Consider the following 14,160-nt stretch of genomic DNA (forward strand, 5'->3'; position numbering starts at 1 on the left):
CTAATTGTTTCCAAAAAATCTTTTTAAAAAATTAACAGATATGACTATAAAAGTTTTTGTACTTTTTCTTTGCAAAGTAAAAAAAATGTTTAAATCTTTAATAAATGAAGACAAAATGATCCTCTTAAAATTTTTATAAATAGCTCTCAAGACATATATTACTCATCTGCTGTAATCTTTCTTTACCTGAGAGAGTTTCCCAGGAGCCTTTTTCCCAAAGGATTACCTTAAAGAGTTCTTCCATCATTTTGCTAACGTGAATGTGGTTACACTTATGCCGAAGTCTTTTTGGGCAAATGCATTCCTGATTTACCTGCCCTTCCCCAACTAAAACAAAATCAAATACACCTCTTTGGTAAAAGTCAAGTATCTTGGCCTTTCAAAATAACTGTCTCTGAATGATTCACTGATGGACAACTTAAGAAGAGCGAGCTAAAGACCTTATGATCAGCTCTCCTGTCTGCTGATGTTACCACGACACTAGAGAGCCCATCTCTGTAAGAAATGAAAATGTTTACTAGTTAAGTTACACACACCAAAGAACAACCCCTTCAGATTCTAGGCCCAGGTGCCAACCTCATCTCTGATGAAGGAGGAGGGCCCAGCATCCTTTCTGGGCATTCAGTCTCATCTCTGAGTATAAGTGGTAGGCATTGGTATTCATGCCGGTACACCAAAACAAGATCCTGCTTAGAAAGACAACAGAAGAAGAGAAGCCCAGCAAGTTTAAATATAGGCTCTGGAGCTCCCTTCCAGAGAAACGTGAAGCACCAATGATGGGCATCTGGCAAAACTTAAATAAGTCCATCATCTGAAAAAGGCAGAGGGTGACAGTTTGGGAAGGGGGCAATTAACACTACAGTGACGTCATCTGTGAAACTGGAAACATTGCCGTCATGTGGAAACTCCTGCTGGCCATTCCTTATGGGAATCAGAACCCCAAAGTCTCAATACCCCACACTCCCTCCAACTCCTTCCCCACCACAGTTACCCAGATATAAAACTTCCCCAAACCTCTGGAAAACAACTCATCTGCTGACTTCCCAAGAAGCCTGGAGCAGCTACCCAGCAGTACAAAAGCTTGATTCGGCAATGATTGGCAGGCTTTCCAAGGGCGAACATGGGGACAGTCTCTAGTCTCCAACCAGGCGTCGTGTCTAAGCAACACTGCCAGGAGAATCCCCTCCTGGCTTAAGTGTTTTACTCATAAGAACAAGAGGGAGGGGAACACTACACAGTGTCTAGCGCTCTGCTGCCAGGTCTGCCACAGTAGAGGGTCAGATCCGCAGCTGCCAGGCATGGAGTTTTATGGTCCTGTGAGCGTGGCAAGAAACAAAGAGCTGCTACCTTTAAAAGTTACTGGTGGATAAGGCAAGGTAACACTGCCATTGTTAATTTGAAGCAATTGGCACACTTTCCAGTTTCTCAAGTGCAAAAAGCTTTAACAGGGGCCTTAAACCCACACACGGACGACCACCTGAGTAGTTTCTGATCACGAGTGTCGACTTGCCATTTTGAGACAGGGTCTAGCTGGCCTAGGGCTCACTGCTGAGATTAAAGGTTTAATTCTTAACATCTATCTTACTAGGAAGCCCACAAAACTCAAATGTAGCCATCTCACTTCTGACCATCAGCCCAACCCTAGCAGCTGAGAGTAAAGATGGGCGTGGCTAACCCTTCTCGTGGGAGACCTAGCTTCTGAAGGGGAGGGCACGCACACACCCCACCACCACTTGGGCAGCTGGAAAATAAGTGGGCTTGGCCGGCTGACGGAGAAGCCACAGGGAGCTGCCGCTGGCACTGTCCTGTGTCTCCCTGAGCTATTCTCTGCAGAGGAAAGGGGCCCGACAAGGACCAGCCCAGGAGTGTGTGGCTTTGTCAGCTTGATCTTGATCCGCCATGAGGGCCAATTCAAAACTCAGACCTGGCTGCCAGACTCAACAGAGAAGATAGATCTTAGCAGGAGGAAAATATTACTGCTCCATCCCTACCTCAGTTCCCCTCTGCTTCTTCTCACAGGATGGGTCCTTCAGGCTGTTGCCATGGAGCTGGCTCACACTGCCCACTTTCTGAACCAGTCCCCGTTGATGGGGCTCCCATTCCCATGGGATTCGCTAGATTTGTTTAGAGTTAGTGTGTAGCTACATTGTTTGTGATTTTCAAGTGTATTTAAACTGCTGAGCTTAAAAAGTCCTTGACCTATACAAGGAATTAGGATGACGTTTACAAACAAGGAAGGCATCCTTATTTGTGTGCCCTTTAAGACTAGATCTCAAACACTGTCAACCAGGCAAGTTCTTCAGCGAACCCTCCCCTATTATTTTCCCCTGGCACTTTAGTAAGTGGACACAGGAGTGAGGAGAAACAAGAATCCACATTTTGGCACATGGGAACCAGGCTTAGGTGGATCCCAATTCTGCCTGACTTGTTCAGATAGGCACAGAAAAGAACAGCTAGGCTGAGCCCTTCTGAGAGGTCTAGAGAGTATCTCTACTCCACACGAAAGCAGAATATGCCTCCACCAGCGTCTTCGACAGACTTGGCACTGGGGGAATCTCCTAGACTACGAACATCAGCACTGAAAATGCATACTTGTGAGCACTACGTTCCAAGAGTGAATCTGGGAGATGCCTGTGGATGGAATCCTCGGATGCCCTCAGCCACCTACCTCTGCATCTTAGTCCAGTTCCTCACTTCCACAGCCTGTCTAGCTCTGCTGAAGCTCCTCATCCCAGCCCTTCTACTTCAAGGAAGCCACGATGCTAGCACTGGGGCACACTGCAAGTGAGGAAGGCCTGGTGGTAGAGGAGGATGGGTGGGGGCTTCCCGTAACACTCTGAGAAGAGTGTGACGAGCTGCAGCCAAGAAGCAGTGTTTCTGTTAAGATCCTTAAAGCATTCCTGTTAATAACAAGTAAGAGCTGAACTTCTCTGCTGCTCAGACAAAGAAAATAACATGGACTATAATCACATGAACACCACCACAAATAAGAGCCAGGTATTGCAGACTCAGACTGGGTAGGCATAAAATGGTGGAGAATCCGATGGAGGTGAGATCAACTTGTGCTTTTCACATTATTACAAAGATTACCCCGGAAAGAATGAAGAACCTCTGCCAAGGGCAGAGGGGAAAGGCCCTAACTCCCAGCATCAGGACCTCACAAGAAAATGCTGCGGCGGGGACACAGGGTTGTAGTCTGAGGGTGGAGGACCTTCCTCTTGTCCTCTACAAACAGGGAGCCGTGAGGGCTTCAGGAGGCAAACGTGAGTGACAGAGGTCAAGGCCCACCTGAGGGCTAGGGCCTCAGGGGTTTTGTTTTTGCTTCTTTATACAAAGTATGAGAATGACAGGCTATACAAGGCCATTTTCATCCCTGTGATGGATGCTGTGTCCCAAGTTCCATTCTGGTTAAAACACAAGAAAAACAGCGACAGAACTTTAGCTACCACACAGGGGACAGCATAAAGAACTAACTGCACCTATCGGCTTGGCTGAAGATTCCAACTCCGGCAGGTCAGATGCACACTGAGGAGCTGCCTGGGAGACTTGGCTTGTTTTTGAGAGTGCTGTCAGACCAGGGGAAGGTAGCCAGAGAGCATCAGCTTTTCCCAGCTGCTGCTCACATCCCCTGCTGAGCCAAGGGGCACTTGGGCATCCTCACACCGAGAACTGCCTGGAGGGACAGCAAAGAGGGGCCACTAGGGTCCACAGGTAGAGTAACACACACATCCAGCAGGAGGCCATCTTGACCCAGAAGGTGGACCAGCTCCCAGTGAAGAAGGTCTCAATGGTGGCATTTTCATAGCTGTTGAGGAAAGGACACAGGTGTGGTGAGAGCGGAAGAGAGTTCCTCTGCTAGGCACTTCCTGCCCCAAGCAGCCGCCAACTTTCTTAGCAATTAATGGGGCTGTAACTCATATACATTTTAAATGTATCATTTGATGACTTTTCAAAGACTCACAGGCTTGTAGAGTCATTGCTACAATCAGTTTGAGAACACTGCCATCTCCCCAGACATCCTGTATCCCTTAGCTGCCCCCCCTTCCCACTGTCCCCCATTCCCTTCATTTGTTAACTATTTCCTGTCGGTAGGATTTGCCCTAAGTCAATTCATGTAAATGCAGCAACGTGGTCTCTTATAATTGGCCTTTTAAACACAGCAGAATTATTTCCAAAGTTCTTGGTGTTACACCATGTATCAGCACTGACTGAGTCCTTATCTGAGATGCCTAGGACCAGATTTTAGAGTTTTTCACCCTGGGATATTTACATGGATGTTAGCAGTTGAGCAAGTGCAAAATTGGAAATAGGAACCCTCCCATGTCATGTTAGATTTGAGAAGATACTGGATTTCTGGGTTGGGGATACTCAACTGTATGTCACTCTTTTTATTGATACACAGTATTTCATTGTTATCTCTTCAGGTATGGACATCTGAGCTATCCCAGACCTCTGTGCTGTTATGAATTACTATGACATGAGCATTTGCCTATAATTTTTTGGTGTTTTTTCCTTTTTGTCTTAGATCTTAGGAGGGAAATTGCTGGATTATACTATGATCTTTGTTGAACCATGCAAAGAACCGCCAAACTATCTTTCAAACTATTGCCAAACTGTATTTTAAATGTGGCTTCTGTTGTGGGATATTTGTACACTGTGTGAAGATGTATTGTTGTGGTTGGCTTAGTGAAGAGTTGAATGGACAACAGCTAGGCAGGAAGAGGGTACTCAAGACTTCTGGGGACACAGAGGACTCTGGGAAGGAGAGAGGCGTGGACAAGCCAGTGAGACTCTGAAGAAGTCAGACATATGGTACAGAACAGAGGTAACAAAGATTAATAAAGACAGATCAATCTGAGTTATAAAAACTAGTTAGTGAGAAGCCTAAGTTACAGGGCAAACTTTCATAATTAATAGTAAGTCTCCATGTCTTTATTTGGGGGCAGGCAATCTAAAGATAGCCCCACAAGAAAGCTTGCTACAGGCTTCATTTCACATTCTGAGCAAGATGGAAGGAGAGCTCTGGTTTCTTCCTAGCTTCTCCTGTCTCAGATGCTCCAAGTCAAAAATTCCTCCAGGAGTTTTCAAATGATCACTCGGAAACATCAAAGTCCACCCCGCCCTCAGGAAGAATGTCCTCCAGGAAGTGTTTTCTTACCCTAGGTTCTAGACTGTGACTCCTGGTCCATGGAATCCCACTCCCCAGTACCCACCACTACCTGACACAGTGCACAAGTTTGGGTCACGGTCTGTCTCCTACTAGAGTATAATCTCTGGTGCTCACATCAGTACGGCACATGCGAGCCACACAACACCTATTAACAACCTTTCATCTGTCACCACTATGGTTCTCCAGACTTGCCAAGTGGAATTAGCCCTTCCCGTCTTGTGGTCTTGTGTGCTTTCTTTCCCAGTACAGAGATGGGACTCAAGGCCTCTCACACGGAGCTCATGCTCTGCCTCTGAGCACCCCCAGCACCTGCTACTTCTTAACTGCAGTGAGCAGTGGGTGCAGGAAAGGTGCTGTCCCACCAGGAAGAGTGGTGAGCTATCGGCTTCAAAGGCTGTGGGCACAGTGAGAGCTGGACAAGAGCTGGACTCCACACTTGGAGAACCACGCTGAACTTGGGGTTCGTTTGTTTTGTTTTGTTGCTTCTCAGACAACTATTTGACTCGATAGATATATTTACTCTGAGCTTGGCTTTAAGGCATTCAAATGGGACACTCACTGGAACCAGCTGGTCAAGGTCATCATCACATAGAGGGAAGCCAGCAAGAAGACAAAGTGGAAATAGGAGTAGCTGTAGACGGTGCCTTTCTTCTCGTCGTAGATGACCCGGGGGCCCTCCTTGACATTCTGCTGCTCTTCAGCGTCTGCAGATGACAAAGGGTGCCAAGGGCAGCGGTGAGCCCTAGGGGGAGCACTATAGCAGCTCCTGCTTGCACCTTTCCATCCTAGGTGCTGCTAAGTGGAAACAGTACAAACTCCACCTGTACCTCCGTCACCCTAGGAAATTCCTGGACTAGACAAGTCAGCAAATACGTTAATTTAGCAAGGCATAATAAAGAGCTCTTAAAGACAGAGAGACTATTAGAAGCTTAGCAGGAGGGTAACCCATGCGCTTTCAAGCCCCCAGGACTTTCCCTTCTATGAAGAAAAGCAAGTAGATGAAAAGAAATGGTACCCAAAGGAGGTGTAGGGACCTCTTGATATTTTCTTATCATTCCTTTAAAAACAGTACACATATTGTACTTTTTTCTAACTCTTACTTAAATTAGACATGAACCAGAATCCACAGCAATTTCCCTGCCAGCTGCCAACAAAACAAAACGCAGCAACCCTTGAGGAAGATGTAAGAAGTATATAAACAGTGAACCAGTTTTGGATGAAGTGTAGTTTAGGTACCAACATAGCACCCGAATTGCAGATGCTTACAGAGAGAAATCCCGGTCTGCAAGGCCACAGTCAGGCATAGACGAGAAATGCTGCACTTACCCTCTCCATCTGGACCGAAGCAAAAACAGCACCGGGCTACCTGTGAGAGCAAAGGCAATGGAGTCAGACCCTAGTACTGAAGGCTGCCCACATGGCAAAGCTGCTATCAGAAGCACATGCTGGCATCTCAAAAGGTTTGGCTAAGTATCTGTCCCAAGATACACTGGGTACAGTAAGAGGAAATACCTTCCTGGGCATGGGGATGTCCTAGCTAGGTACCCCGGGAGCAAAGCCTGTGTACCAGCTCCTTTAGGCATAGCTTCTGCTGCAGAACTGCTTTGTCCTGTAGCAGCCCTTTCTGGGCATCCTCCATGGAAGGACTGATCATGGAAGGCAAATAAAGGCCAGCTAACAGGCCAGCTAGGACTCTGGGGGCACCTATATGTTTGGGAACATGCCCTGGGCTAATCCAGCTAGGACTCTGGGGCACCTATATGTTTGGGAACATGCCCTGGGCTAATCCAGCTAGGACTCTGGGGCACCACATATGTTTGGGAACATGCCCTGGGGCTAATCCAGCTAGGACTCTGGGGCACCTATATGTTTGGGAACATGCCCTGGGGCTAATCCAGCTAGGACTCTGGGGCACCACATATGTTTGGGAACAAGCCCTGGGCTAATCCAGCTTATACTGTCCTTTAACTTAATTTAGACACAGTCTAATTCTGTCACCTTCCTCTCCCTTCCTCCCTTCTATGTGTGCTGACCCCTCATAAATTACCCACTTGAGCCACTCTGCCTCAGTTTCTACTTCTGGGTGGCTGAAACATGCAGCAAAAAAGCTGAGGGCCTTTCATGTCTCACACTTCCTAGTAGCTCATTCTGTTGCTACCCATCAATTCCGCTCCTGCCTTGGGGCTGGGACTGGGATCCCAGCTGAAGAGGCTGAAATGGGGCAGGTGAAACGAAACAGGAAGCCAGCAATCTAGTTTCATGACAGAGCTGGGATACATGCAGAATGGAGACCTTGGGATCTGTGATTCACAACAACAGCTGGCATGTGGTATTCAGGGGGCCGAAGCTAAAGAGCGTGGCATGGGAATGGGAGAAAGCTGAAGAGCAGGGCCCAGCCAGCTGCTGAGCAGGGGTGCTGCTGCTCCTAACCTAGCACTCAGGAGGCAGAAGAATCCCAAGTTCAAGGCTGGCTTGAGCAATGTAGTGAACTCTAGGATAGCCTGGGTGGCACAGCAGATTCAAACCAGCTTGGGCTACACAGCAAGGTCCAGGCCAGCCTGTGTTATGCAGTGAGATCATTTTTTTATATAAAAATAAAAACAAAACAATAAAAATAAACAAATCAGACTGCTGAGCTGACTGCAGACACAAACAGCTGGGACACTAGCTTTTTCAGAACAATTTGAATTTTAGATCCTTTTTCTTACTTGTTCAGAACAAGAAGCTCAAAGAAAAAGAAATGAAATTATCTAAGCTTTATTACATAATCACAGAGAGACTGATAAACAGAGTAAGAAGCGCAGAACATGCCAAGACTGCCTGTGAAGCCAGGGCCCTTGCTGTCTCTAGTGGAAGGCAGCTGAACTTCAGAAACCAGAGCATCAGCCTTTCATCCCCCGCGTTCCCACTCAAGGTCAAGCCTTTGCCCTTGCCCTTGCTCCCCACCCCCATCTCCACAAGACTTGGACACGTGAGGCAGTCTACAATTCACCAACAGCAGTGGGCTCACTTTAGTCATGCTGAGGTTCTGTTTCTCTTGAAGCTTAAGTTACCACAGAAAATACCAGCTCAGATTTTCGAAGGTATATCCCAGGCAACTCTATGTGGGATCATGAGCCCACCTGCTCAGAGGCAAAAGGTGGGCAGCTTCCCTCTCAAAGGAAAAGAACAACATTCTCTCTTAAATCTAACCTGGGACTTGCTGATGTTTGAGCTTGAACCATACACAATGGGGACATTGAAACCGTAACAGCCAACCCTCAGCAGGTGGCCACCCAGTCAGTGTGAGAACAAAGGAACAAAGCCTTCTGGAGGACATTCTGCTCTGTAAGGGACAGCAGCGACCTATTCAACCCAGCACAGTCTTCTCCTGTGAGTGACAGAAAGCGCTGGTGAATGACACTGGCGGAGTAACAAGCCCTCATTAAGGCTCCCTATCTCCAGGTCAGGCGCTGGAAGGGCATCCCAGACAGCCAGCTGCAGAGCAAAGTGCCCAGTAAACGCTATTCAAACGGAGCCAGGGGCCAGAAACCAGGCAAGGCCAGCAGCAGGGACCAGGGACAGCAGCCGTGCTCCTAGCAATGTGCTGTCAAGAACATTTACCCTGGGGCCACATCCTGAAAAATGGAATCTCTTTTCTGTAAAATGCAAAGGACAGACCCTCACTGGGCTTTTGTGAGGACTTAAATGACCACGGAAAGCTCAGAACAGCACCTGGCCAGTGCTAAACAGCTTAGCCAATCACTGGACTGCCAGGTTCTTACCAATCCTGGGGTCAGGGCTGTCTTGTCTTAACTACCCTGCAAGTTTGAGTCTTCTGACTATGGTTTATGGTTCATCAAGAGCTCCAAATAAAAACCTCGTGCACAGAAAAGAAAATAACAGGGCTTTGTTGACTGATGGTCAGCTGCTGGCTCCGTCCTCCCATCCACATGCTGTGAATGGCCTCATTGGTGTGTTTACAGTTCTGAGGTCTTTGCTGAAGGACACACGTGTAAAGGCACTGGTGCACAACTGAGGTGTCAGTGTCTGCAGGGCACATGCAGTTCCCTCCCTGCCTTCTCTGTCTTCCTACAGAGCTGCACGCTCTCTCTACGGAGAATACCGATGGGTGTCAGACAGGTGAGTGGTTTAAAACAAAAAGAACATCTGTATCCTGTTACAGCCAGAGAATAAACAAGGAGGAGCTGAACACGCTTCTGCTCAGACCGGGGGTGGGTGCCAGGGTAACAGGCAAGGGGCCAACACTGGTGATGGAAAATTTAAGAATTCTTTCATTTTAATACACAGGACAATAGTGCTTTTTCTATACAAAAATCTTATTCTTTTTCAGACCGAAAATAGAATCATGAATGCCCAAAAAAAAAAAAAAAAAAAAACCTACCAGCACAATGCAAAGTAAAAACGAGTTTCCTTACTGGCTATAGAAAGCATATCAAGGGCAGGTCCCATGACCTGCAGTAGATGGCCAACACAAAGCAAATTCAGTGGTATCTTTGGAGATGTGCTGGCTCATAATGCTTTGCTTGGGCATTTTCTACCTTGCTTGCCTTTTGCTTAACTGTTATGGTTTCTGATTTTATGTTTGTATGGGCTTTATGTGTGTATGTGTCTGTTTGAACACACGTGTGTGTGCATGTGTGTCTCTGAGTATGTGTATATGTACATGTACGTGTGTCTATGTGTGTGTTTCTCTGAGTATGTGTCTAAGTGTTTCTTGTGCTTCTTGTATTTCCCCTGTTTGCTTTGTTTTGTTTTGCTTTTCTTTTCAATTGGCCTGTTGTTTTCTAAGGAGGGAGAAAGAAGAATGGAGTTGGATGGATGGGGGTGGGCTCTGGGAAGAGACAAGGGAGGAGAAACCATGGACAGAATATACTGTACAAAAAAATTTATTTTTCGCTCTTGAGTTTGGTTGGTTTTTGTTTGTTTGTTTGCTTGGTTGGTTTTGGTTTTTCGAGACAGGGTTTCTCTGTGTATCCATGGCTGTCCTGGACCTTGATCTGTAGACCAGCCTGGACTAAACCTCAAGAGTCCTCGGCCTCCTGGGTGCTAGTATTAAAGGTAAACACCATCACTGCCTGACAAAATTGATCTAAAAAAAAAAGACACTAGCGCACAAAGGTTGTCCTGCGAAGGGGACCTTAGCTGGAGCAGGGGAAGGGAGGGAGGAACTTACCTCCAGTTCAGGAGCTCCGTATCGCCTCTGCAGAGCGTCCGAGCTCGACCTCGTGGTTGATGTCAAACTAGGAAGGAAAGTCAGGAAGCACAGTGAGAAGCTGTCATGTGGAACGGAGGGGGGGGGCACTGCCTGGCTGGCTCCAGCGCCTCCGCTCCAGCGCATCTGCCCCCCTTGTCTCCATCTGGGGGTTTAACTTTGCATAAAGCTATCTGGGGGGCAAGGGTATGTCTGAAAAGGATGTGCTGAACATGAGGGCGTCTTCCTCCCTCGCTCTTACTTCCTCAGTAATGATATCTTACATAATGTACACTGTACTAGACATGCCATCTAGAGACAACCTAATATATGAGGGATATATGCAGATCTTTTGTAAAAATAATACTTACACCATTTTATATGCAAGGAACTTGATTTGGTATCTGGGGGAGGAGGACACTCCTGGAAGCAACCCCACACCAGACACTGAGGGAGGAACACAAGCTACTGTGATATTCCATTTGTTATCCAACCTTGTTGGCTGATTCTACAATGATCTTTTTATGTCCACAGTATTAGATCATTTCATCCAGACACAAGTTTGCTGATATCTCTGGTCTTCTATCTTGGTATTCAGCATGGGTCCTGCTGCTCCTTGCTCAAATGCTAGAATCACTTTGTAATTTCACCTCTTTCTCTCTCTCTTTGATGAGTGTGAGTCTCACTTAGAGATCACAGTTACGGGAGGACCCAGAGGAGGTGAGAGAAAAGCGAAGGAAGCAGGGCGACACTCCCTCTGGTTTGTTAGAAGAATTACTGGCCTGTATTTTTTTTTATTTTTGCTTTTTTTCCCCTTTAAATCCAGGCGATGCAGCTCAGTTAGCAGAGTACTTGCATAGCATGCTCGAATTTGTGGGTTCAGTTCCCAGCACCACATAGACTGGGTGAGATCATACAGACCCATAACCTCAGACTTGAGAGAGTGGCTTGCCGATCTGGCATTCAATTCAAGGTCATCCTTGACCACACAGTGAATCTGAGACCAGACAGTAGACCCTGCCACCAAACGTTCCCGTCCTTCCCTCCACATGAAAAGGTAAAATGATATGTAGAACTGACTTTTAAGGTAAAACTGTCCACTTCCCCTCACATAAGAGCATGGAAGCACTTTACACAAACCGAGACGCTCAGCATCTAGCCTGACTTTATGCACTTATTTCGATAATTCCTGAAGGCCCTGAGTGATGTATGCGGCAAATCCTGTTCTGAGTGCTAGGGGCTCCTCCATGAGAATGGAGCTACCCTGCCTCACACAGAACCGAGCTTACAAGGACAGAGGGTGACTGCCGCTGCTCAGGAAGCTAGGCAGCTCCTAGGAGACAGGCAGGAATCAAGATTCATGTTCCCAAACCAACCTTAGGAGGTGGCAGGGGCTTGTGTGTTTGCTCTCAGTCTCTTGCCCGAGGAGAACAGAGATCAATGAACTGCGGAGAAGCAATAGACCCCTAGCAAAAAGGTCCTCTGGGACCTAGACCCTAACCGTCCACGCCTCCACTCTACTTCCTGACTCAAGACAAACCTTCCCAGTGCACTTCCGACTGCTGCATGCCAAGTGTGCGTTAGTACAGCAGGAAGTTCCAGCAGGGAAACCCAAATTTTAACTTTAGTGTGACATCAGTATCTCACGTTGTCAACTGAAAACTAAAGAAGAGTTTTGGAGCATTGTAATAAATACTTCATTTTATAAATTCTTTGGAATAAAAGTTTCAGAAAGACAAGACTTTTGATTCAAGGACCTTTGCCACCTCATTCACCCTCCGACAGCACTAAACCAGGAAAGGCTTGGCTTCTCCGTCTAAAACTCCTTACACCCAGACCAGCCCTAGGGACCGCGCCTTCCTATATGCAGAGAAGATACAGCTGCAGTATGAGCCTTTTCCATAAAACTCTTGAAAATTGCCAGGCTGTGGTGGCGCACGCCTTTAATCCTGGTATTTGGGAGGCAGAGGCAGGCAGATCTCTGTGAGTTTGAGGTAAGCCCGGTCTCAGAGTGAGTTCCAGCACAGCCAGGGCTGTTACACAGAGAAATCCTGGCTCAACAAACAATAAAACCAAAACCAAACTTCTTGAAAATTAATGAAAACAATAGTTATGCAAGCTCTTAAAGCCTAGAATATTCTCTCTCTCCCTCCCCTTCCCATCTGTGTCTGTATGTGATGTGTTTGTCGCTGTGTGCATGTGAAGGTCACGGGACATCTTGGGTGTAAGTCCTTACCCGTCACACTTTGAGACAAGGTCTCATGTTCCAGGTCTCTTGTTGAGCTTCTCCATTCTCCCATCTTCCTCCACTCCCCATCTCATTGGAGAAGCACTAGGGTTATAGACACACGCTGCGTCTGGTTTTAGGAATCTGAACTCAGGCAGCTATCTCCCCAGCCAATTAATTTTATTTCTTTATTTTGAGGCACAGTCTTACTATGCAGCCCGTGCTGGTTTGAAACCACTATGCAGTCCATACTACCCTGGAGCTTATATAAATCCTCCTGCCGCAACCTCCTGAGTGATAGGAACACAGATGCCAACCACTCTACCCTGGAGCGGAACAAGGGTGGAAAGATGAACAGCAGTACGAGTGATGTGATTTTTCGCCACTGAGAGAATAGCTAAGGCAGCATAGCTTGTTCAGGGTCTCTGGATCCCATCCACGAAACCCCAAGTTCCTTATAATCATTGACACATTCACCAAAATACTGCCTTCCTTCCCTCCTCACGAGAAGCCATCACAATACTGCAAACTCTGCCATATTGTCAGAGCAGCTCACAGTGCTCATGCCTCCTGAGTACCTGCTGCAGTTCATGCCGGAGAGTGCCGAGGTTCCGTGGGTCCCAGAAAATCCCAGACTTTACTATTAGAGACCCCAGAGCTCTACTCACCCTAGGAAACTGACAGGCCGGCCGAGGACACGCTCCAGGCCTCTGCCCAGTCTCTGGGTGACAAGCCTATGACATTCGCATGGTGCTGCAATCACTGATTCGTGGCTACCAAAGACCAGCATTCCGTGGGAGCCAGGGAGGGCTGCCCCGTGCTCCTGGTGCACAGCCATGAAGAGTTCTGGCTAGCTGCTGAGGCAGTGGCAGGATTTTGGAAATTAAGAAGCAAACCACGACCGTTCTTTCCTTCTTAAATCAGAGTGGCGGGCCCAGAACAAACAAAAATAACACTCCTCTGCAATTTGCCATTTTTCTCAGCTGAAGTCAGCTTTCTTTACCAGAGCACCATACCAGCCTTCTTCCACATGGCATACTGGGCCGCTGTGAACAACCAGGAAGTTGCTTAGCTCTTAATATAGAGTCTTAGCTTCCCCACTTTTATATTCAGTGGGCATTTTCCTAGATGGCTTAAATACTAACGGGTTATTTTTTTTTCTCTTAAGCATAACTAACATGAGAATAACTAAGGACTACTTTACAACACTAATGCTTCCTAACAGTCTAGCTGTGGAAGCTGGACTTTGTCACACACTTCAGGAGAGGGTGGGAAGGGGGACTAACCGAGCAAACTCTGAGGGAGCCCTGGCAAAAGGGCCATGGCGACAGTCATCCTGGAGTCCTGGCTGGGGTGATTCTCCACACAGGTAACTCCTTGGCACCAGGCAGAGACTCTAGAGAGAACATGGCCCAGGAAGCAAGGTTTGGACAAGACAACATAGAGCAAATTCTCAGGAAGAGCCTGGCAGTAGGACCTGGGCAAACATAGTGCCTAAGGAAGTATTTGGCAGTGAAACAAGGATCCCCAGAGACCACAGACGAGGTAAGCAGGCCATAATTTCTAAGA

The 14,160-nt window shown here is 47.2% G+C and overlaps 1 protein-coding gene across 1 annotated transcript in view; it reads right to left on the bottom strand.

The window, feature by feature from the left end:
- Positions 1-222: 222 nt before the first annotated feature.
- Positions 223-14,160, bottom strand: part of Serinc5 (serine incorporator 5) — a 94,594-nt gene continuing 80,656 nt past the window's right edge. The window contains exons 9-12 of the mRNA XM_050153820.1: positions 10,347-10,413; positions 6,497-6,536; positions 5,730-5,874; positions 223-3,805 (exon numbers count right to left, since the gene is read on the bottom strand). Of these exons, the coding sequence (XP_050009777.1) occupies positions 3,658-3,805; positions 5,730-5,874; positions 6,497-6,536; positions 10,347-10,413 (400 nt within the window). The 3' untranslated portion in view covers positions 223-3,657. The remainder of the gene's footprint in view (positions 3,806-5,729; positions 5,875-6,496; positions 6,537-10,346; positions 10,414-14,160) is intronic.

Source organism: Alexandromys fortis, unplaced genomic scaffold (assembly GCF_014885135.2).
Source record: "Alexandromys fortis isolate MF-2015 unplaced genomic scaffold, M_Fortis_MF-2015_v1.1 scaffold_79, whole genome shotgun sequence".
In the NCBI taxonomy this organism is placed as follows: Eukaryota; Metazoa; Chordata; class Mammalia; order Rodentia; family Cricetidae; genus Alexandromys; species Alexandromys fortis.